Source organism: Oncorhynchus mykiss, chromosome 7, assembly GCF_013265735.2.
Source record: "Oncorhynchus mykiss isolate Arlee chromosome 7, USDA_OmykA_1.1, whole genome shotgun sequence".
Classification (NCBI taxonomy): domain Eukaryota; kingdom Metazoa; phylum Chordata; class Actinopteri; order Salmoniformes; family Salmonidae; genus Oncorhynchus; species Oncorhynchus mykiss.
This window is the reverse complement of record NC_048571.1, coordinates 72,327,978-72,350,170: the sequence shown is the minus strand read 5'-3', so window position 1 is coordinate 72,350,170 and position 22,193 is coordinate 72,327,978. Positions and strand designations below refer to the sequence as shown.

At 46.9% G+C, this 22,193-nt stretch overlaps 1 protein-coding gene across 1 annotated transcript in view; it reads left to right on the top strand.

The window, feature by feature from the left end:
* The window catches only part of LOC110528438 (protein bassoon), a 172,074-nt gene that overhangs the window by 57,961 nt on the left and 91,920 nt on the right, over positions 1-22,193 (top strand). The window contains exon 3 of the mRNA XM_021610503.2: positions 8,565-9,764. Within this exon, the coding sequence (XP_021466178.2) occupies positions 8,565-9,764 (1,200 nt within the window). The remainder of the gene's footprint in view (positions 1-8,564; positions 9,765-22,193) is intronic.

The window sequence follows — 22,193 nt, the reverse complement described above, 5'->3', positions numbered from 1 at the left end:
TCTATAGGAGAAAGCCCTGCCTCCAGCTGTTTGCTTAGAAATTCTAGGGACCATTAGGAGGCCTGAGTCTTGTGACCGTAGCGTACGTGTAGGTATGTACGGCAGGACCAAATCAGGGAGATAGGTAGGAGCAAGCCCATGTAATGCTTTGTAGATTAGCAGTAAAACCTTGAAATCAGCCCTTGCCTTGACAGGAAGCCAGTGTAGGGAGGCTAGCACGGGAGTCATATGATCACATTTTTTGGTTCTAGTCAGGATTCAAGCCGGAAAGTAGAGAATTCCAGTAGTCTAACCTAGAAGTAACAAAAGCATGGATTAATTTTTCTGCATCATTTTTGGACAGAACGTTTCTGATTTTTGCAATGTTACGTAGATGGAAAAAAGCTGTCCTTGAAATGGTCTTCTTCAAAAGGGAGATCAGGGTCCAGAGTAACGCCGAGGTCCTTCACAGTTTTATTTGAGACGACTGTACAACCATTAAGATTTATTGTCAGATTCAACAGAAGATCTCTTTGTTTCTTGGGATCTAGAACAAGCATCTCTGTTTTGTCCGAGTTTAAAAGTAGAACGTTAGCAGCCATCCACTTCCTTATGTCTGAAACACATGCTTCTAGCGAGGGCAATTTTGGGGCTTCACCATGTTTCATTGAAATGTACAGCTGTGTGTCATCCGCATAGCAGTGAAAGTTAACATTAGGTTTTCGAATGACATCCCCAAGAGGTAAAATATATAGTGAAAACAATAGTGGTCCTAAAACGGAACCTTGAGGAACACCGAAATTTACAGTTGATTTGTCAGAGGACAAACCATTCACAGAGACAAACTGATATCTTTCCGACAGATAAGATCTAAACCAGGCCAGAACTTGTCCGTGTAGATCAATTTGAGTTTCCAATCTCTCCAAAAGAATGTGGTGATCGATGGTATCAAAAGCAACACTAAGGTCTAGGAGCACGAGGACAGATGCAGAGCCTCGGTCTGATGCCATTAAAAGGTAATTTACCATCTTCACAAGTGCAGTCTCAGTACTATGATGGGGTCTAAAACCAGACTGAAGCATTTCGTACACATTGTTTGTCTTCAGGAAGGCAGTGAGTTGCTGCGCAACAGCCTTTTCTAAAATGTTTGAGAGGAATGGAAGATTCGATATAGGCCGACAGTTTTTTATATTTTCTAGGTCAAGGTTTGGCTTTTTCAAGAGAGGCTTTATTACTGCCACTTTTAGTGAGTTTGGTACACATCCGGTGGATAGAGAGCCATTTATTATGTTCAACATAGGAGGGCCAAGCACAGGAAGCAGCTCTTTCAGTAGTTTAGTTGGAATAGGGTCCAGTATGCAGCTTGAAGGTTTAGAGGCCATTATTATTTTCATCATTGTGTCAAGAGATATAGTACTAAAACACTTGAGTGTCTCTCTTGATCCTAGGTCCTGGCAGAGTTGTGTAGACTCAGGACAACTGAGCTTTGAAGGAATAAGCAGATTTAAAGAGGAGTCCGTAATTTGCTTTCTAATAATCATGATATTTTCCTCAAAGAAGTTCATTAATTTATCACTGCTGAAGTGAAAGCCATCCTCTCTTGGGGAATGCTGCTTTTTAGTTAGCTTTGCGACAGTATCAAAAAGGAATTTCGGATTGTTCTTATTTTCCTCAATTAAGTTAGAAAAATAGGATGATCGAGCAGCAGTAAGGGCTCTTCGGTACTGCACGGTACTGTCTTTCCAAGCTAGTCGGAAGACTTCCAGTTTGGTGTGGCGCCATTTCCGTTCCAATTTTCTGGAAGCTTGCTTCAGAGCTCGGGTATTTTCTGTGTACCAGGGAGCTAGTTTCTTATGAGAAATGTTTTTCGTTTTTAGGGGTGCAACTGCATCTAGGGTATTGCGCAAGGTTAAATTGAGTTCCTCAGTTAGGTGGTTAACTGATTTTTGTCCTCTGGCGTCCTTGGGTAGACAGAGGGAATCTGGGAGGACATCAAGGAATCTTTGTGTTGTCTGAGAATTTATAGCATGACTTTTGATGTTCCTTGGTTGGGGCAGATTATTTGTTGCAATTGCAAACGTAATAAAATGTTGGTCCGATAGTCCAGGATTATGAGGAAAAACATTAAGATCCACAACATTTATTCCATGGGACAAAACTAGGTCCAGAGTATGACTGTGACAGTGAGTGGGTCCAGAGACATGTTGGACAAAACCCACTGAGTCGATGATGGCTCCGAAAGCCTTTTGGAGTGAGTCCTTGGACTTTTCCATGTGAATATTAAAGTCACCAAAGATTAGAATATTATCTGCTATGACTACAAGGTCCGATAGGAATTCAGGGAACTCAATGAGGAACGCTGTATATGGCCCAGGAGGCTTGTAAACCGTAGCTATAAAAAGTGATTGAGTAGGCTGCATAGATTTCATGACTAGAAGCTCAAAAGACGAAAACGTCATTTTTTTTTTGTAAATTGATATTTGCAATCGTAAATGTTAGCAACACCTCCGCCTTTGCGGGAGCATGGGGGATATGGTCACTAGTGTAGCCAGGAGGTGAGGCCTCATTTAACACAGTAAATTCATCAGGCTTAAGCCATGTTTCAGTCAGGCCAATCACGTCAAGATTATGATCAGTGATTAGTTCATTGACTATAATTGCCTTTGAAGTAAGGGATCTAACATTAAGTAGCCCTATTTTGAGATGTGAGGTATCATGATCTCTTTCAATAATGACAGGAATGGAGGAGGTCTTTATCCTAGTGAGATTGCTAAGGCGAACAACGCCATGTTTAGTTTTGCCCAACCTAGGTCGAGGCACAGACACGGTCTCAATGGGGATAGCTGAGCTGACTACACTGACTGTGCTAGTGGCAGACTCCACTATGCTGGCAGGCTGGCTAACAGCCTGCTGCCTGGCCTGCACCCTATTTCATTGTGGAGCTAGAGGAGTTAGAGCCCTGTCTATGTTGGTAGATAAGATGAGAGCACCCCTCCAGCTAGGATGGAGTCCGTCACTCCTCAGCAGGTCAGACTTGGTCCTGTTTGTGGGTGAGTCCCAGAAAGAGGGCCAATTATCTACAAATTCTGTCTTTTGGGAGGGGCAGAAAACAGTTTTCAACCAGCGATTGAGTTGTGAGATTCTGCTGTAGAGCTCATCACTCCCCCTAACTGGGAGGGGGCCAGAGACAATTACTCGATGCCGACACATCTTTCTAGCTGATTTACACGCTGAAGCTATGTTGCGCTTGGTGATCTCTGACTGTTTCATCCTAACATCGTTGGTGCTGACGTGGATAACAATATCTCTATACTCTCTACACTCGCCAGTTTTAGCTTTAGCCAGCACCATCTTCAGATTAGCCTTAACGTCGGTAGCCCTGCCCCCTGGTAAACAGTGTATGATCGCTGGATGATTCGTTTTAAGTCTAATACTGTGGGTAATGGAGTCGCCAATGACTAGAGTTTTCAATTTGTCAGAGCTAATGGTGGGAAGCTTCGGCGTCTCAGACCCGTAACGGGAGGAGTAGAGACAAGAGAAGGCTCGGCCTCTGACTCCGACTTGCTGCTTAATGGGGAAAACCGGTTGAACGTTTCTGTCGGCTGAATGAGCGACACCGATTGAGCATTCCTACAGCATTTCCTTGCAGAAACCGTGAGAAAGTTGTCCGGCTGCGGGGACCGTGCGAGGGGATTTATACTAACGTTACTATGTGTACTTACTGGTGGCACAGACGCTGTTTCATCCTTTCCTACACTCAAATTACCCTTGACTAACGATTGCGTCTGAAGCTGGGCTTGTAGCACAGCTATCCTCGCAGCAAGGCGATCGTTCTCCTGTATATTATGAGTACAGCGACTGCAATTAGAAGGCATCATGTTAATGTTACTACTTAGCTTCGGCTATTGGAGGTGCTGACGAACCATGTCCAGATAAAGCATCCGGAGTGAAAAAGTTGAGGGAAAAAAAACAAAAATATAAACGGTCATTAAAAAGTAAAAACCGTAAAGTTGTCAGGTAGCAAAATAGGTTGGCAACAAAACGCACAGCAACACGTAAACAAGTCTGTAAGTTGTGACCGGAAATGACATAAAGTGACGTAAAAACCCCCACAAAAAACACACACACACACACACACACACACACACACACACACACACACACACACACACACACACACACACACACACACACACACACACAGAGGGATGGGCAAACATTGCAAAATGCCAATAAGATCAATATATCGAATTCAACTACAAAATTCTTGTATTTTGAAATGTATTGAATTAAAGTACATGAATTTTGTCATTTAAAATACAGAAATACATTTGCAAGTAGCCAGCTCGAACAGCAACAACTTTGCCAGTAACAAAACGTTTTACTTGATATAACTGTGATATGTTGTTGTTTATCTACCTTAGTTGAATGCCCTAACTGTAAGTCACTCTGAATAAGAGTGTCTGCTAAATGATCAAAATGCATATGTGAAAATGAACATACCAAAATTAACTGCAATGCACACTGGGTATTATTATTGGTCTTGTTTCAGGGTCATGTCGAGATGGGATACAGCTTAACCTAATTCTCCTAACTTTCTACATTAATTTTCCTAACCTGTTATGTAGGATTTCTAATTAATTTATTTTCAAATTATGGTGGAAAATAAGTATTTGGTCAATAACAAAAGTTTATCTCAATACTTTGTTATATACCCTTTGTTGGCAATGACAGAGGTCAAACGTTTTCTGTAAGTTTTCACAAGGTTTTCACACACTGTTGCTGGTATTTTGGCCCATTCCTCCATGCAGATCTCCTCTAGAGCAGTGATGTTTTGGGGCTGTTGCTGGGCAACACGGACTTTCAACTCCCTCCAAAGATTTTCTATGGGGTTGAGATCTGGAGACTGGCTAGGCCACTCCAGGACCTTGAAATGCTTCTTACAAAGCCACTCCTTCCTTCGCCCTTGCTGATGGAAGGAGGTTTTCACTCAAAATCTCACAATACATGGCCCCATTCATTCTTTCCTTTACACGGATCAGTCGTCCTGGTCCCTTTGCAGAAAAACAGCCCCAAAGCATGATGTTTCCACCCCCATGCTTCACAGTAGGTATGGTGTTCTTCATTCTCCCAATCTTCTTCTGGATCATCCAAATGCTCTCTAGCAAACTTCAGACGGGCCTGGACATGTACTGGCTTAAGCAGGGGGACACGTCTGGCACTGCAGGATTTGAGTCCCTGGCGGCGTAGTGTGTTACTGATGGTAGGCTTTGTTACTTTGGTCCCAGCTCTCTGCAGGTCTCTGTGGTTCTGGAATTTTTGCTCACCGTTCTTGTGATCATTTTGACCCCAAGGGGTGAGATCTTGCGTGGGGCCCCAGATCGAGGGAGATTATCAGTGGTCTTGCATGTCTTCCATTTCCTAATAATTGCTCCCACAGTTGATTTCTTCAAACCAAGCTGCTTACCTATTGCAGATTCAGTCTTCCCAGCCTGGTGCAGGTCTACAATTTTGTTTCTGGTGTTCTTTGACAGCTCTTTGGTCTTGGCCATAGTGGAGTTTGGAGTGTGACTGTTTGAGGTTGTGGGCAGGTGTCTTTTATACTGATAACAAGTTCAAACAGGTGCCATTAATACAGGTAACAAATGGAGGACAGAGGAGCCTCTTAAAGAAGAAGTTACAGGTCTGTGAGAGCCAGAAATCTTGATTGGTTGTAGGTGACTAAATACTTATTTTCCACCATAATTTGGAAATAAATTCATTAAAAGTCCTACAATGTGAATTTCTGGATTTTTTTTTCTCATTTCGTCTGTCATAGTTGAAGTGTACCTATGATGAAAATTACAGGCCTCTCTTGTCTTTTTAAGTGGGAGAACTTGCACAATTGGTGGCTGACTAAATAATTTTTTGCCCCACTGTATCACATGATAATGCAACCAGACTTCTGACACCAATGCAGGGGGAAGGCGGGCAACAAAATGGTGAACAGCTATAAGAATGGTATAGAAAAGTATGTAGTTAAAAAAAAATACAAATTACAGCTTGTGAAAGTATCTTCTTACAAAATACATTGGAGTGTAGTTCAACCCAGTGTAATATCAATATCAGAAACAGGGAAAGATTGGTAAATAAGTGCTGGCTCTCTGTGAAAGATCAGATTTCATTGATTAGCGATCATCAGATTAACATGATTGTCTGAAGCTATGGTGAGTGAGTGAGTGAGTGAGTGAGTGAGTGAGTGAGTGAGATTGCTCTCTGGGCCCGATGATAAAAACTTGATTTGATCAAGGCCCTGGCTTGTTTTTTTTCTAGATATATTTTCCCTGCAGCCCACGGTTGTTCTGAGCACGCCCAGTGTCCCAGGGGTGCCTCCTACCCTTCCCTTCTGGTTGATTGAGAGTTCAAACTCTGGCTGTGACTGAATGACTGATACGGACACATGCACGTACACATGCACACACACACTGATAGACTGTCAGAGTGACTGACTGACCGACACACAGAAACACATAAACGGACATTAAATTAAAGATGTAGCCTGAAAACTTGTGTTTTGATGATGAAATGAAACAAGAATGTCTGGGATGACTACCTTTCTTTCCCAACCCAGAGAGTGTTGGGGTTGTGTGTGTCTGTAAACAGTATACGTATGAATAAGTATGGTTGGTGAGTGAAACTACCTAGGGCCACTTGGTCCTGTTCCAAAGGTCAGTCAGAGGTGAAGACCACACCCTCCATGTCCCTGTTCCCCTTCTATTCTCTCCTAATGGCATTCATTCTGTAATAGCCATTTTTGTTTTATATTTTACTAGGCAAGTCAGTTAAGAACAAATTATTATTTTCAATAACGGGTTAACTGCCTGTTCAGGGGCAGAACGACAGATTTGTTTGTACCTTGTCAGCTCGGGGGTTTGAACTTGCAACCTTCCGGTTACTAGTTCAACGCTCTAACCACTAGGCTACCCTGCCACCCCATGACACTAACGGTGGCTGTGTGTGTGTGTTTGTGGCAGCAGCTGTCAAATCACCATAATGATAATTATCAACCAGGTCTATGGGCCAGGCCACCACTCTAACTCTTACTCTGACTCTCACTCCCACTCTGACTCTCACTCTCACTCACCCTCTTACAGTATTTGCCTGAGATAGGCGGAGACAGGGAGAGGAGAGAGGGGGAGAAGGGGGGCGTCACTCCATTCTTCTTACAGTATCTGCCTGAGGTAGAGGGAGAGAAGGGGAGAAGGAAAGATAGAGGTAGAAAGCGCTGGAGATGGGAAGAGATATAGGATGGGATATTTTGTATTTTATTTATTTAACCTTTATTTAACTAGGCGTTTAAGAACAAATTCTTATTTAAATGATGGCCTACCTCAGCCAACCCTAACCCGGACAATTCTGGGCCATTTGGGTGCCGCCCTATGAGACTCCCAATCACGGCCGGTTTTGACACAGCCTGGAATCGAACCAGGGTCTGTAGTGATGCCTCTAGCACTGAGATGCAGTGCGTTAGACCGCTGCGCCACTCGGCAGCAAAATAAAGAGAGGGAAAGAGAAGAAGGAGACAGGATGGGGAAAGAGGGAGAGATAGAGGGTGATACAAAGGGAAAAAGAGAGAGAGGGTAATAGGATGAGAGGGAGATATAGAGGGAGATAAAGAGGGAGATATAGAGGGTAGTAGGATGAGAGGGAGATAAAGAGGGTAGTAGGATGAGAGGGAGATATAGAGGGTAGTAGGATGAGAGGGAGATATAGAGGGTAGTAGGATGAGAGGGAGATATAGAGGGTAGTAGGATGAGAGGGAGATAAAGAGGTAGTTATAGATGGTAGTAAGATGAGAGGGAGATAAAGAGGGAGATATAGAGGGTAGAAGGATGAGAGGGAGATAAAGAGGGTAGTAGGATGAGAGGGAGATATAGAGGGAGATATAGAGTGTAATAGGATGGAAACAGAGAGGGCAGGGACAGAGATGGTTAAAAGGGATGAAGACATGAAAGGCAAAGAGAGAAAGGAGGACAGTAAGACCAAGACACGATAGCGTGAGAGAGGATGATGACTGATCGAGAGGTAGACGAGGAGAGATATGGAAGGAAAGAAGGAGTTAGAGTGGTAAAGCCTGGATAATCAGGGGGATCCGTCTTGTTTTATTGAAGGAGCCCCTAGCTCAGTTTATCCCAACTGCAAATATCATCATTTATCACTCCTGTTTACCAACAAGATGCTACTAGTGGGGCAAGCCAACACCAGGTGCCATATGTTTGAAACGTCTCAGAGTAGGAGTGCTCATTTAGGATCAGTTTTGCCTTTTAGATCGCAATTAATAACATTTTACAGACAATGGGAACCTGACCCTAGATCAGCACTCATACTCTGAGATACTTGATACGTTATTCGGTCCCAGTTCGCTTGCTCAATGTATATTTTACATATGATTTATAAGCAATTTGTTCCATTCATTGTCTATGAAGTATTTTTGTTAGTAAAACCAGTCAGTCACTGCTCAATTGATTTGAGTGAATTCAGTTGGTGGAGTATGTATAGTATATTGTTAATACTCTTGTTTTATTTCCTCTTTAATGCTGCCATAGGTCCAGGAGTGGCTGTGTCTGAACTGCCAGATGCAGAGAGCTTTGGGAATGGACATGGAGACACCTCGCTCCAAGAGCCAGCAGCAGATCCACTCTCCGTCCCACCAAGCCAAACTAGAGCCCATCTCTGAACCTCAAACTCAGCCCCCACCCCAGCCCCAGGTCCAACCCCAGCCCCAGGCCCAACCTCAGCCCCAGGCCCAACCTCAGCCCCAGGTCCAACCCCAGCCCCAGGTCCAACCTCAGCCCCAGTCCCAAGCCCCACCTCAGGCACAGCCTCTAACCCAGCACCAGGCTCCGACACAAGCCCAGCCCCCACCAGGCCCTAACAGACAGACTGGTCCAGGCCCAGGTCAGACCCCTCAACAGCAGAGAGGGACAGTGGGTCCAGTTCCAGCCCAGGGTCAGGGTGGGGCTCGTCTCCCCCCAGGAGCCATCCCTCTCCCAGGCATGGCCAAAGCCCCGTCCCAGCCTGACCTCCGTGGCTCTCCCGCCCACCAGCCCCTGCCCCTCCGCCAGGACCACACCCGCAGCGCAGGGAGCTCCCCATCCCGCCAGCCCCCGCCCCCGGCCGCCGCTCCTGAGCAGACCTTTGGAAAGCTGTTTGGAGGCTTTGGTGGCTTCGGTGCGTCCCTCCTCAACCAGGCCAGCACCCTCATATCAGTGGACCCGGTACCCACCCCGCCCCAGCAGCAGCAACATCCCCCCAAACCTGCCCCTAAACCAGCTGGACCCCAAGAACCTGCAGCTGGGGCAGGGAAACCACCAGGACCCCATCCAGGCCAACAGGGCCCCCATGCACCCCAACAGGGCCCCCATACACCCCAACGGGGACCCCATGCACTCCAACAGGGACCCCATGCACCCCAACAGGGACCCCATGCACCCCAACAGGGAACCCATGCACCCCAACAGGGACCCCATGCACCCCAACAGGGCCCCCATGCACCCCAACAGGGCCTCCATGCACCCCAACAGGGCCCCCATGCACCCCAACAGGGCCTCCATGCACCCCAACAGGGACCCCATGCACCTCCCCAGCAGCAGCAACAGCAGCAGGATAAAGGTGCCTGCTGTCCCCTGTGTAAGACAAGTCTGAATGTGGGCGTGACTGCCCAACCACCCAACTACAACACCTGTACCCAGTGCCACGCCCAGGTCTGCAACCTGTGTGGATTCAACCCTGCACCGCACCTGGAGGTAAGGCCGCTCTAATCTCTAATCTCTATAGATCAGAGTCTTCCGTCAGTTGGTTGTGGCTTCTCTCTCTGTGTGTGTGTGTGTGTGTGTGTGTGTTTGTCTGTGTGTGTGTGTGTTTGCGAGAGTTCATCAATCAATCAATCAATCAATCAAATGTATTTATAAAGCCCTTCTTACATCAGCTGATATCACAAAGTGCTGTACAGAAACCCAGCCTAAACCCCCAAACAGCAAGCAATGCAGGTGTAGAAGCCCGGTGGCTTGGAAAAACTCCCTAGAAAGGCCAGAACCTAGGAAGAAACCTAAAGAGGAACCAGGTTATCAGGGGTGGCCAGTCCTCTTCTGGCTGTGCCGGGTGGAGATTATAACAGAACATGGCCAAGATATTCAAATGTTCATAGATGACCAGCAGGGTCAAATAATAATAGTCACAGTGGTTGTCGAGGGTGCAACAGGTCAGCACCACAGGAGTAAATGTCAGTTGGCTTTTCATAGCCGATCATTCAGAGTATCTCTATCGCTCCTGCTGTCTCTAGAAAGTTGAAAACAGCAGGTCTGGGACAGGTAGCACGTCCGGTGAACAGGTCAGGGTTCCATAGCCTCAGGCAGAACAGTTGAAACTGGAGCAGCAGCTCCAAAAAAGTAGGCCAGGTGCCCTGTGATAAAAGTGGGCCAAGTGCCCTGTGATAAAAGTGGGCCAAGTACACCCTATGATAAAAGTGGGCCAAGTGCCCTGTGATATAAGTGGGCCAAGTGCCCTGTGATATAAGTGGGCCAAGTGCCCTGTGATAAACGTGGGCCAAGTGCCCTGTGATAAAAGTGGGCCAAGTGCCCTGTGATAAAAGTGGGCCAAGAACCCCCTGTGATAAAAGTGGGCCAAGTACCCCCTGTGATAAAAGTGGGCCAAGTACCCCCTGTTATAAAAGTGGGCCAAGTGTCCCCTGTGATAAAAGTGGGCCAAGTGCACCCTGTGATAAAAGTGGGCCAAGTGCCCTGTGATAAAAGTGGGTCAACTGCCCTGTGATAAAATAGATGATAGAATGGTTTATGGATGGGTTCCTCAAAAAATGCCTTGTCATAGTGCATTAGAATGTCTTCCTCTGGCTACCCTGGCCTTTCTTGGTCTTTCTCAGACCTGCGTTTGACTAAAGCTTTGGATTTGAAAAGGAAACATAAAATACATCAGGTTTGTTGGACATTCAGGCTCGTTCTCAATTCACCTTTCCTTGTTTCCTTTCCTTGCTTCCTCTCTCCTATCCTCCTTTTCAAAACACATTTGAGAAGGAGGATGCAAGGAATCAAGGAACGATTAATTGAGTTTAAGCCTCAGTCTCTGTCTGCTCTGGTCCAGGGGTTGGCAGCCAGCACACCACTCTGCATGCTCCTGCCGGGGAGGCAGGGTAGCCGAGTGTTGGACTAGCAACCGGAAGGTTGCAAGCTCAAACCCCCGAGCTGACAAGGTACAAATCTGTCGTTCTGCCCCTGAACAGGCAGTTAACCCACTGTTCCTAGGCCGTCATTGAAAATAAGAATTTGTTCTTAACTGACTTGCCTAGTTAAATAAAGGTACAAAAAAATATATGCTGCTTCCTGTCTGTCTGTCTTTCTGTTTGTCTTCAGTAATCAGGTGGGATTGAGTGGCTCCAGAATGTCCTGTGACTGATCTCACCAGTTAGGGTCGCTCCAGAAGTGAACCCCTATGACTGATCTCACCAGTTGGTGTCACTCCAGAATGTCCTGTGACTGATCTCACCAGTTTGTCTCACTCCAGAAGTGAACCCCTATGACTGATCTCACCAGTTTGTCTCGCTCCAGAAGTGAACCCCTATGACTGATCTCACCAGTTTGTCTCGCTCCAGAAGTGAAGCCCTATGACTGATCTCACCTGTTAGTATCACAGCAGTCCCTCCTGTGGTGAACAGAGAGATTTAGCTGCATCTCAAATGGCACCAAATTCATTATGTACTGTAGTTCACTACTTTTGACCAGGGCCCATGGGGAATAGTATCCCATTAGGGATACAGACATGGCCAATACAACCTAAATTGGGGTTGATCCTTCCTGATTAAAAGATGACTCATTCATTAATATCAATGTGTCATAATGAAATATGTTCTGATGCTCTCCTGTGGGGATCCACAGGTCAGTGTGAGTTACCCCTTTATTCTCTCCAATGGTACTTAACACTGCTGGTTAGAACAGACTCTTGTTAGGTTTTCAGGCCAATCACCCAGCTTAATTATGCAAATCAGGCCCAATTGAATGATGGCAGTAACAACAGGGTTGGTGGCTGGTGTTGGGCTTTTAATTGGCCTGCCTTGTCTTCCTCGGCATCTGGCTGTCACCAGCAGTGACACAGGCCATTCATAGATGGATAGATTGCTATGGAAACACAGCGCTATCGTTTGTCAGGCGTTGCTTTCATGCTTGGATGGATACAGACGCAGCGGAATGAGCCAAGCTACCAAAGAGTTTTATGAGATGTCCAAAGAGAGCAGGAAGTTTTAGAGTGATGTGATGAGATGTCTCGCTGGTGTGTTGTGTGTATGGTGTCCATATTAGGACAGCCCCAGTCTCAGCAGGACTTGTTTCAATCTCAGAAGGAGCTGCACTGTAGTTGTTTAACTCTATGGACGGACAGCAGTGTGAAGCCTGCATCCACATACTAGGTTTCTTGTTCTGGCTCTATAGTGAAACACCACATTACAATGCCTGTATTGAAGTACCCCCCCCCCTCTTGTGGGTGTGGTTGTGAGCTGCTCTAATTGGCCTAATGCATAGGGAAAGGAGGAGAGAACCAGAAGTGGAGAGGGGGAAAGGAGGTCCATGCTACCGTGGGGTTATTTATGACCAGAAGTGTGAGCCTAGGTGTAGCTATCACCCTTTCTCTCCTGGCAGGGTGTTTCTGAGTGTATTCAGCAGCAACCCCCTGGACAGCTCCCGCTAGCCAATCCACATTCAGCACCACCCACCCAATAGCTCCGCTAGCCAATCCACATTCAGCACCACCCACCGAACAGCTCCGCTAGCCTATCCACATTCAGCACCACCCACCTAACAGCTCCGCTAGCCTATCCACATTCAGCACCACCCACCCAATAGCTCCGCTAGCCAATCCACATTCAGCACCACCCACCCAATAGCTCCGCTAGCCAATCCACATTCAGCACCACCCACCGAACAGCTTCGCTAGCCTATCAACATTCAGCACCACCCACCCAACAGCTCCGCTAGCCAATCCACATTCAGCACCCCCCACCGAACAGCTCCGCTAGCCAATCCACGTTCAGCACTTAAGTTGAGATGGGCACGTAAACCCATAGTTTCATGTAAATAATACATGATGTCAATGGAAGGTTTGTGTGTGGATCTAGGATAGGGGCCAGTGATTATAGCCCTGGACAGGCACATAATGTGCATTCCAAATGGCACCCTATTTACTATATAGTGCAGTACTTTTGCTAACCCTATGTGTGGGCCTATCTGTGTTTTAGCTAGGAGCTACTGCATGTATTGGCTGAGTTGACTGTACAAATAACAGAGGGGAAAGGAATTATGTGACCATGGTTTTTGATGAAAAACCAGGAAATCTTTAGGGTAGAAAATGTGGTATTATTTATGGAATCACAATGCCTCTTAGGCCATGAGAACCATAATGCATAATACATTGCCTTTGAATAGACAGACTGTGCCATACCGTATATCAAATGAAGGCTCAGCTTCCATTTTCATCTGTACAGTTTGCTGAGAAGAGAGGGAGAGGAAGCAATGGGAGAGAGAACATGAAAGTGAGATGGAGAGAAAGGGGGGAGAGAGAACATGAAAGTGAGATGGAGAGAAAGGGGGGAGAGAGAAAGCAATGTGAGAGAGAACATGAAAGTGAGATGGAGAGAAAGGGGGGGAGAGAGAACATGAAAGGGAGATGGAGAGAAAGGGGGGAGAGAGAAAGCAATGTGAGAGAGAACATGAAAGTGAGATGGGGAGAAAGGGGGGGAGAGAGAACATGAAAGTGAGATGGAGAGAAAGGGGGGGAGAGAGAACATGAAAGTGAGATGGAGAGAAAGGGGGGGAGAGAGAACATGAAAGTGAGATGGAGAGAAAGGGGGGGAGAGAGAACATGAAAGTGAGATGGAAAGAAGGGGGGGAGAGAGAAAGTGACAGAGAGATACAGCATAAAAGTGAGAGATGGAGGGAGAGAGAAATAAAGTGAGAGTCAGATAATGAGTATGAGAGAGAGAGGGATGTAATGTTACAGTAGCCTGGGTGATTCACATCCATCAGAGCTGTGGGATTCCTGCAGGTCTCTAGTGAATACGATGTCTGTGTGTGTGTGTGTGTGTGTGTTACTTCCCCCATGTTGCTTTTCAGAGTAGATTAGAGATAAATATCTCATTGTCCTTCTGGTTGTAAATAGGATAGTTTTTCTACTGATGTGTGAGCACACTGTCTAATTTACATCTGGGTCTGCTAGGAGTTGGTGGTGGGTATGTGTGTTTGACCGTGTGTGTGGGAGGGGGGGTGGGGGTGTGTGTGTCTGCACAACTTTAGACATGGGTCCATCCGAAAATGGCACCGAGAAATGTGCCCTGAGTGGGTCGTTAGTGAGGGGACTAGATCCTTCATAGAACAGTACACAAAGTGCAGAGAGAGGAATAGAAAATTTAACTAATCAATAATTTAGGCACGGAGAACATTATTAATAGTGTATGAAATGTGGAGCAGGGAGAGTGCTGTGTTTGATCCCTGGTGTCACACAAGGCCTGTGTGTGTGTGTGTGTGTGTGTGTGTGTGTGTGTGTGTGTGTGTGCGTGCGTGTGCGTGTGCGTGTGTGTGTGAGATGCAGTTTCACTAGCGTCAAGGAATTTATTTTGGTTTCTTTCAACATCTCCCCTGGTGTGTTGGGTGCACAGTGATCATGGGGCATATGATGTATTTCAACCAATGACAAGAGTGCTTGGGGTTTTGTATCTGTAGCTATGACGACTTAGTCAAATTATGTGTGATGACACTCCCTGCAGGTCACTATCTCTATTTCTGTCCATCTCGGACCATTAGATAGACTGTTTGCAAGGTAACCTATGGGGCTGGGCTAACACTGCTATTTAAGAACTACTCCTATCCATTCTGCTTGGAGATGAAACCAGTTTTAATATCAGTGGTGGCTGGTGGGCAGATATGTTGGAGGAGGGGCTCGTGGCAATGGCTGGAATGAAATAAAAATAATGGTATCAAACACATCGAAACCATGATTGATGTGTTTGATACCTTTCCATCCATTCCATTTCATCCACTGCGGTGAGCCCGTCTTCCTACATATCAGACCACCAGCCTAATGTGAAAGTAAAATGTAGACAGAGCAAATCAAGATGAAACGTACAGCATCAGAGGGGTCCGTTTTTTGATCTTTTCTCAAATACTGTTGGTCCATCAACGCTTGAATAGAGCGTAGTTCACACCCCGGATTTTGATGCCAACACAGTTGCTACAGTCCCATTAGTTTTTATTGCAACCTCGTTTGAATGCCGTGGTTACGCAAAATTGTGTACGAACACTGTTAGGTAGCTGCAGAGTAAATGAAGAGCACAGAACACCTTGACTTAATGAGCTCCTTTGTCAGGGCTCCTCTGTTTCTCTCCATGTCCCATCAAGGCCCCTGAGTGGCCCTTCCAGGTAGAGACCCTGTCCAGACTGGCTGTAGACAATAGCCATATTCCAATATCCGCACCTGTCTAGAACACTACTGACTTAAACAATGTTATAAACATGCATTGTAAAGTGGTATGCTAGTATGATCATTGGCTGCAGCCTGGAAGGCTGACTGAACCAGGGATTACTGCCCCTTTGCCCGCCGGATTGATTTGCCTCTTGTAGTCCAGGGATTATGGCTGTGTAAAAGGGTCTGGGAATGCCAGGAACCGACGACAATATCCTACTGCTCACACACACACACACACACACACACACACACACACAATGTAACACACAATGTAACACACATTCACTCAATTGCCATTTTTGTTTCACATAGACACAGGAGGCACATGTATCACTCTCTCTTTCTTCTTATTTTGCTCCCACTCTCTGTTTTTCTTTCTCTTTCGCTCCCTCTCTCACACTCTCTTTCTTCTTATTTTGCTCCCTCTCTCTCTTTTTCTTTCTCCTTCCCTCCCTCTCTCTCACTCTCTCTTCCTATTTTGCTCCCTCTCTTTATTTTTCTTCCTTTATCGCTCCCTCTCTCTCCCTCTCCAAAACACACAGGAGTGCCCAGCTGTGATAGAGCAAATTTGAATGGTCTAGTAGGTGTAGACGAGAGCGAGAGAGACTTTTGACTTTTTGTCTTTCTTTAATGAAACATTCTCATTTCATTAGAATCTCACTACCCCCCCCCCTTAAAACAAGACACCAGAAAACCTCCTGTACTGCAGTACTGCATATATGTATATATGTACCATACTCACCTTGCCCTCTACACCACGATACAAAACAACACCACACATCAAAATAACCAAAACCTCACCACTTCTACGACTCCCAGTTCAACCCTTGCCAACCAGCTGTTAGTGGCCAGGACTCCATGTAGAATCCTCCACTGGAGGTCCCCTGACCTCTTTGGTACTGGGAGTTTGTAGAGCCCCCTCCATCTAAAACTCACCATACTCTCCGCCCAACATACCCCCTGGCACTGATGTGCCTTCACTCCTGTTAGGCTCCTAATGTTCCTCACCTTAATGCAGAGGTTGTAGAGGGCTTTACCTCCCACCCCCTCAAACTCCCCCAGGGTCAGAGTGTTAAAATCTAACAAATCCTCCAGACCCCCTTGCCAGTCCCCAATCTCTGCCTTCACCTGCAGTGGCGGAAACATTGGTGTCCCCTCCCCCTTTGGCTGCTCAAACACCCCCCTTATCGGCTCAGACAGTGCCTCCTGGACCTCCTCCAGGAATATCTTCAGCAGCCTAAGAGACGTTATTCCTGTTTGTCGTGCCAGGACTTCCGAGGTTTTCCACCCAGCAGTCGCAGGTCACCCAGCCTTAGTAAACCCGCTGCCATCAGTCGCCTCTGCAGGGTGGCCTACTGAACCAATCTCAAAGGGATGGCTGGATTGTGGAAGATAGGCTCCTCCCACACCTACAGCCCAGGCTCCACACCCCCTTCTCCTGTGGGCCTTAGCAGCTGCCAAGCCCTCAGCACTGCATAGTAAAAATCAGAGAGGCCTGCTGTACTCAGCCTCTCCAGCTTCATGAGGAACAGCTGCCGGTCCAACCCTAATCCGCCAGCTCTCCTCAGCAGCGTGCATGCTGGTTCCCTCCAGCCGACATCAGTATGGTACAGCAGTCTCTGCACCGCCTTTAGTCGGAAATCAGCCATCCTGCTCTCCAGTTCCACCAGGCCCTGTCCTCCTTCGTGAACGGAGATGTACAACACTGCCGCCCTCAGCCAGTGATGGCCCGACCAAAAAAAGTCCACCAGCTTTTGTTGCAGGTCTGTGAGCAGACCGGCGGAGCGGTTGAGGACAGCCAGTTTATGCCACAGGGAAGATGCCACCAGCTTGTTGATTATCAGCACCCTCCCTCTATATGAGACTTGGGACAGGAGCCACCTCCACCTGGCCAGTCTTGACACCACTGCCTGTGACAGCCACTCCCAGTTCTTCCTGACCCACCTCTCCGAGCCCTGGTACACCCCCAAATTGTTAAGCCCTTCACAACCCCACTGCAAACCCGCTGGAAGCAGAGCCCCCCCATGCCCCACATTCTAGAGCTTTGTTCTTGCCCCAGTTTAATTTAGCTGACGAAGCTCCCTTGTACACCTTCAGACTAGTCTCTTGTGCCTGCATATCCTGCCCATCCCTGACCATCACAGAAACCTCATCTGCATACGCTGACACTGCTATGCCTGTCAACACACCCATGCCCGTCCAGTATACTCCCTGTAGTCTCCTGCGTAGCAGGCCCAAAAAAGGCTCAATGCCTGGTGTATATAACTGCCCCGATAGAGGGCATCCTCGTCTAATTCCCCATCTCACCAGACTGGCCAGACTGGCCTACATTCTGAGGAGAATGGTAGCGCCCAGCAGCCTATTGCTCTGATTCCTGGACATGTAAAACCGATCTAGCCGGGCTGCACTCACCCTAGCCCCAAGTACCTTCACCCATGTATACTGTCTTGTGTTGGGCTGCACTCACCCTAGCCCCAAATACCTTCACCCATGTATACTGTCATGTGTTGAGCTGCACTCACCCTAGCCCCAAATACCTTCACCCATGTATACTGTCTCTTGTCAGGATATCTAGTTCTCCAAACATCCACTAGTTCAAACTGATTAATGATGTCCCTTCACTCCCACTGACCCTGAATGAGGCTCTGCCCCATTTCTGTCTTTCGTAAAATCCATTGTATAGTTCCAGTCCCCGCTGACCACCAGCCTCTCCTCGGGCGCTACCTGTGAGAGTTCCTGTCTAAGACACCCATATAGAACCCCCCTCTCTCTCCCTGTGTTAGGCGCATACACATATATAAAGTCAAAACCCATGTTATTAATTTCTGCTTTTACTACAAGCAGCCTACCCCTACACACCTCCTTTAAGGAGCACATTTTTAACAGAACAGACCTTGTACAAAAAACACCTCCACCCCTGCACTAAAATTTGTCCCATGGCTCAACACATTTGCCCCTTTCCACCAATCGACTTCATTCACCACATCACTATGCATCTCCTGCAGAAACACCTGTACTTTTTTTGTTTTACATATTCACCCAACACACTCCTACCCGAAGAGTCTCCATTAGAAGTGGGAGAAAAGCCACCATAGACAATAGCCATTGTGTAATGGCCGTTGTTGGTGGAAGAAGAGGACCAAGATGTAACATGGTATGTGTCCATATCTTTTAATAAAGAACTTGAACACTGACCAAAAACAATAAAGTGACAACCGAAACCAGTTCTGGCTGGTGCAGACACACAACAGAAAACAATCACCCACGAAACACAATAGAAAACAGGCTACCTAAATATGGTTCTCAATCAGGGACAACAGCTGCCTCTGATTGAGAACTCTACCTGGCCAAACACAGAAATAGCAAATCATAGAAAAACTAACATAGACAACCCACCCAACTCACGCCCTGACCATACTAAAACAAAGACATAACAAAAGAACAAAGGTCAGAACGTGACACATTGAAAGAAAAGACCAAGGAAAAAAGCCTGGAGCCTATTTCCTATTAAGTGCACTGCTTTAGGGGCTCTGATCAAAAGTGTTGCACTATATAGGGTGTCATTTGGGATGCAGTCAAGTGGCTGCTGTGATGTCACTGGGTAGCATACAAAGGAAACAATAGTGGAACATGTCGGAACAATGGGGAGCATGCTGGAACAATAGTGGAACATCCCAGAACAATGGGGGAGCATGCTGGAACAATAGTGGGACATCCCAGAACAATGGGAGAGCATGCTGGAACAATAGTGGGACATCCCGGAACAATGGGGAGCATGCTGGAACAATAGTGGAACATCCCAGAACAATGGGGGAGCATGCTGGAACAATAGTGGAACATCCCAGAACAATGGGGGGGGGGGGGCATGCTGGAACAATAGTGGAACATCCCGAAAAAATGGGGGATGGGGAAGTGTTACTGCCTCAGTGTTGGTACTAGCTAGGCTCTCTTGCTCAGGAGGCCCATGCTGAGCCAGATGGCTGCCGGCACCATGGCACCATCCATCCAGGCCTGCCACACTGTGCCCAGCCTGCCTGGCCTCTCGCATAGGAAGTAGGGGGGAAGGGGTGGGGGGAGGTGAAGAGGGGGTGGGGGGGGTGATGATATAGTGTGTTTCCATCATTCCCGTGAGGCACACACACGTACACATATGCACACACCGTCACCAACACACACATGCGTGCATGCACACACATACACAACGACACACACACACAAAGAACACACTCACACACACACACACACACACACACACACACACACACACACACACACACACACACATACACACACACACACACACACACACACACACACACAAAGAACACGAGCAGGCTGTGCTGTCGTCATAGCAGGTCCCACAGAGAGCTCACCTTCCTGGTTCTGCTGTGCCAATTGATAAAGATGAGCATGAAGTCATACTATCTCCCCTCTGGGATCATAGGCCTTGCTGGCATGCATAACTCTCCTGTTGTGATAAAACCCAGCCGGCATCCAGAATGGCACCCCATTCCCTAAATAGTACACTACTTTTGTCCAGAGCCCATGGTGCCATTTGGGACAAACACCGATAACATTATTGGAAACATATTTCATCAGCGCTGTTATTAGCTTACATCTTAACTATACACCATTAATAACATTACATGGTAGAAGTCTGTGCGGGACAGATTTCTTCATACCGCACCCGCCTGCACCTGCAGCTTCAGCTTTTCATACCGCACCCACCCACACCCGCTTGGCTTTCTGTCCAACTCTCTGGTCCCAAACCCAACCAGCCATGTTCCCAGCAATTTTGAGCCCTATAGGCAACATCAAAATCCACAAAAATAACTTAAGAAGTAGGGTTTGGAAAACCATGGCCGAGCATATTCTCTTTAATTGCGACCACATGCGCACCTGATCTCCATGTATGGCTGCTGAACTTGAAGTAGCAAGAATGATGAGAGTGGACACTTGGGTGTTTCTCTTGAGCAACGCTTTGCATATAGGATATAGCCTACCTTTTAGGAGAACGATTTGCAGTTAGAGACAAATGAAAGGGTAATCAATATTTATTGAAAATGAAAAGGCGCAACATTCACTCGCCTATGTGCGCGTTGTGCCTATCCTTTTCAATGATAAAACATTTTGATTGCAACCCGACTCACGTTGGTTGAGCGCCCTCCACTTCTTCTCATTATCACTATTTATTTACAGACACTGTAGTAAACTATAGTGTAATCATATTTCATTTGATTTCCTTGGAAAGGTAATTGTCACGTGCTTCTCTGCCCATGCATAGGCTGCCTACTTTATTTCATTGAGACCACACATACACTAGGCACATTTGATCTGCATGCCCAACTAGGAGAGGAGAGGTCGGCTACTGAACTTGTAGCAGCGAATTCTGAGAGTGTGAATAATGTCCCAAAGATCTGCTGTGAATACAGTAGGTCTAACACATTCAAATCTGAAAGACGACTGTTTCCAAATACTCTGCGATGCTACAAAAAATATTTTCATCACAAATTTGTCTGTCTGACCAGCCACTTCCACCAGCAGCATGAAAAATACTGACCGCAACGCGCACATCCCATGGACATCCTGTGGAAATGCGGTCTTCTATTTCAAGTCCTTGGTCTAGTACACTGTAAAAAAACAGGATGGTCCCTGGCCTGGGTTGTGTTCATTAGTGCACAACGTAGCAAAATGTTTTGCAACTAAAATTACAGTTTCTTATTGGACAAGTTCAGGTAGTCCCTCCCCGTTTCGGTCCGTCTTCTTCCGTTTGGTGTCTAGGGAATATAATCTCCAGTCCTCTCCTCTTTCCATGTTTCACTGAAATGGGGGGAAGAGAGAGGGATGGGGGTAGAGAGAGAGAGAGATGAATTGGAAGAGAAAGGGCAATGAGGAGGATGATGTAGAGCAGGGCTCTCCAACCCTGTTCCGGGAGAGCTACCATCCTGTAGGTTTTCACTCCAAACCTGTTCCTGGAGAGCTACCCTCCTGTAGGTTTTCACTCCAAACCTGTTCCTGGAGAGCTACCCTCCTGTAGGTTTTCACTCCAGCCCTGTTCCTGGAGAGCTAACCTCCTGTAGGTTTTCACTCCAACCCTGTTCCCGGAGAGCTACTCTCCTGTAGGTTTTCACTCCAAACCTGTTCCTGGAGAGCTACCCTCCTGTAGGTTTTCACTCCAGCCCTGTTCCTGGAGAGCTACCCTCCTGTAGGTTTTCACTCCAACCCTGTTCCCGGAGAGCCACCCTCCTGTAGGTTTTCTCTCCAACCCTGTTCCTGGAGAGCCACCCTCCTGTAGGTTTTCTCTCCAACCCTGTTCCTGGATAGCTACCCTCCTGTAGGTTTTCACTACAGCCCTGTTCCTGTAGAGCTACCCTCCTGTAGGTTTTCACTCAAAACCTGTTCCTGGAGAGTTACCCTCCTGTAGGTTTTCTCTCTAACCCTGTTCCTGGAGAGCTACCCTCCTGTAGGTTTTCTCTCTAACCCTGTTCCTGTAGAGCTACCCTCCTGTAGGTTTTCACTCAAAACCTGTTCCTGGAGAGCTACCCTCCTGTAGGTTTTCTCTCCAACCCTGTTTCTGGAGAGCTACCCTCCTGTAGGTTTTCTCTCTAACCCTGTTCCTGGAGAGCTACCCTCCTATAGGTTTTCTCTCCAACCCTGTTCCTGGAGAGCTACCCTCCTGTAGGTTTTCTCTCCAACCCTGTTCCTGGAGAGCT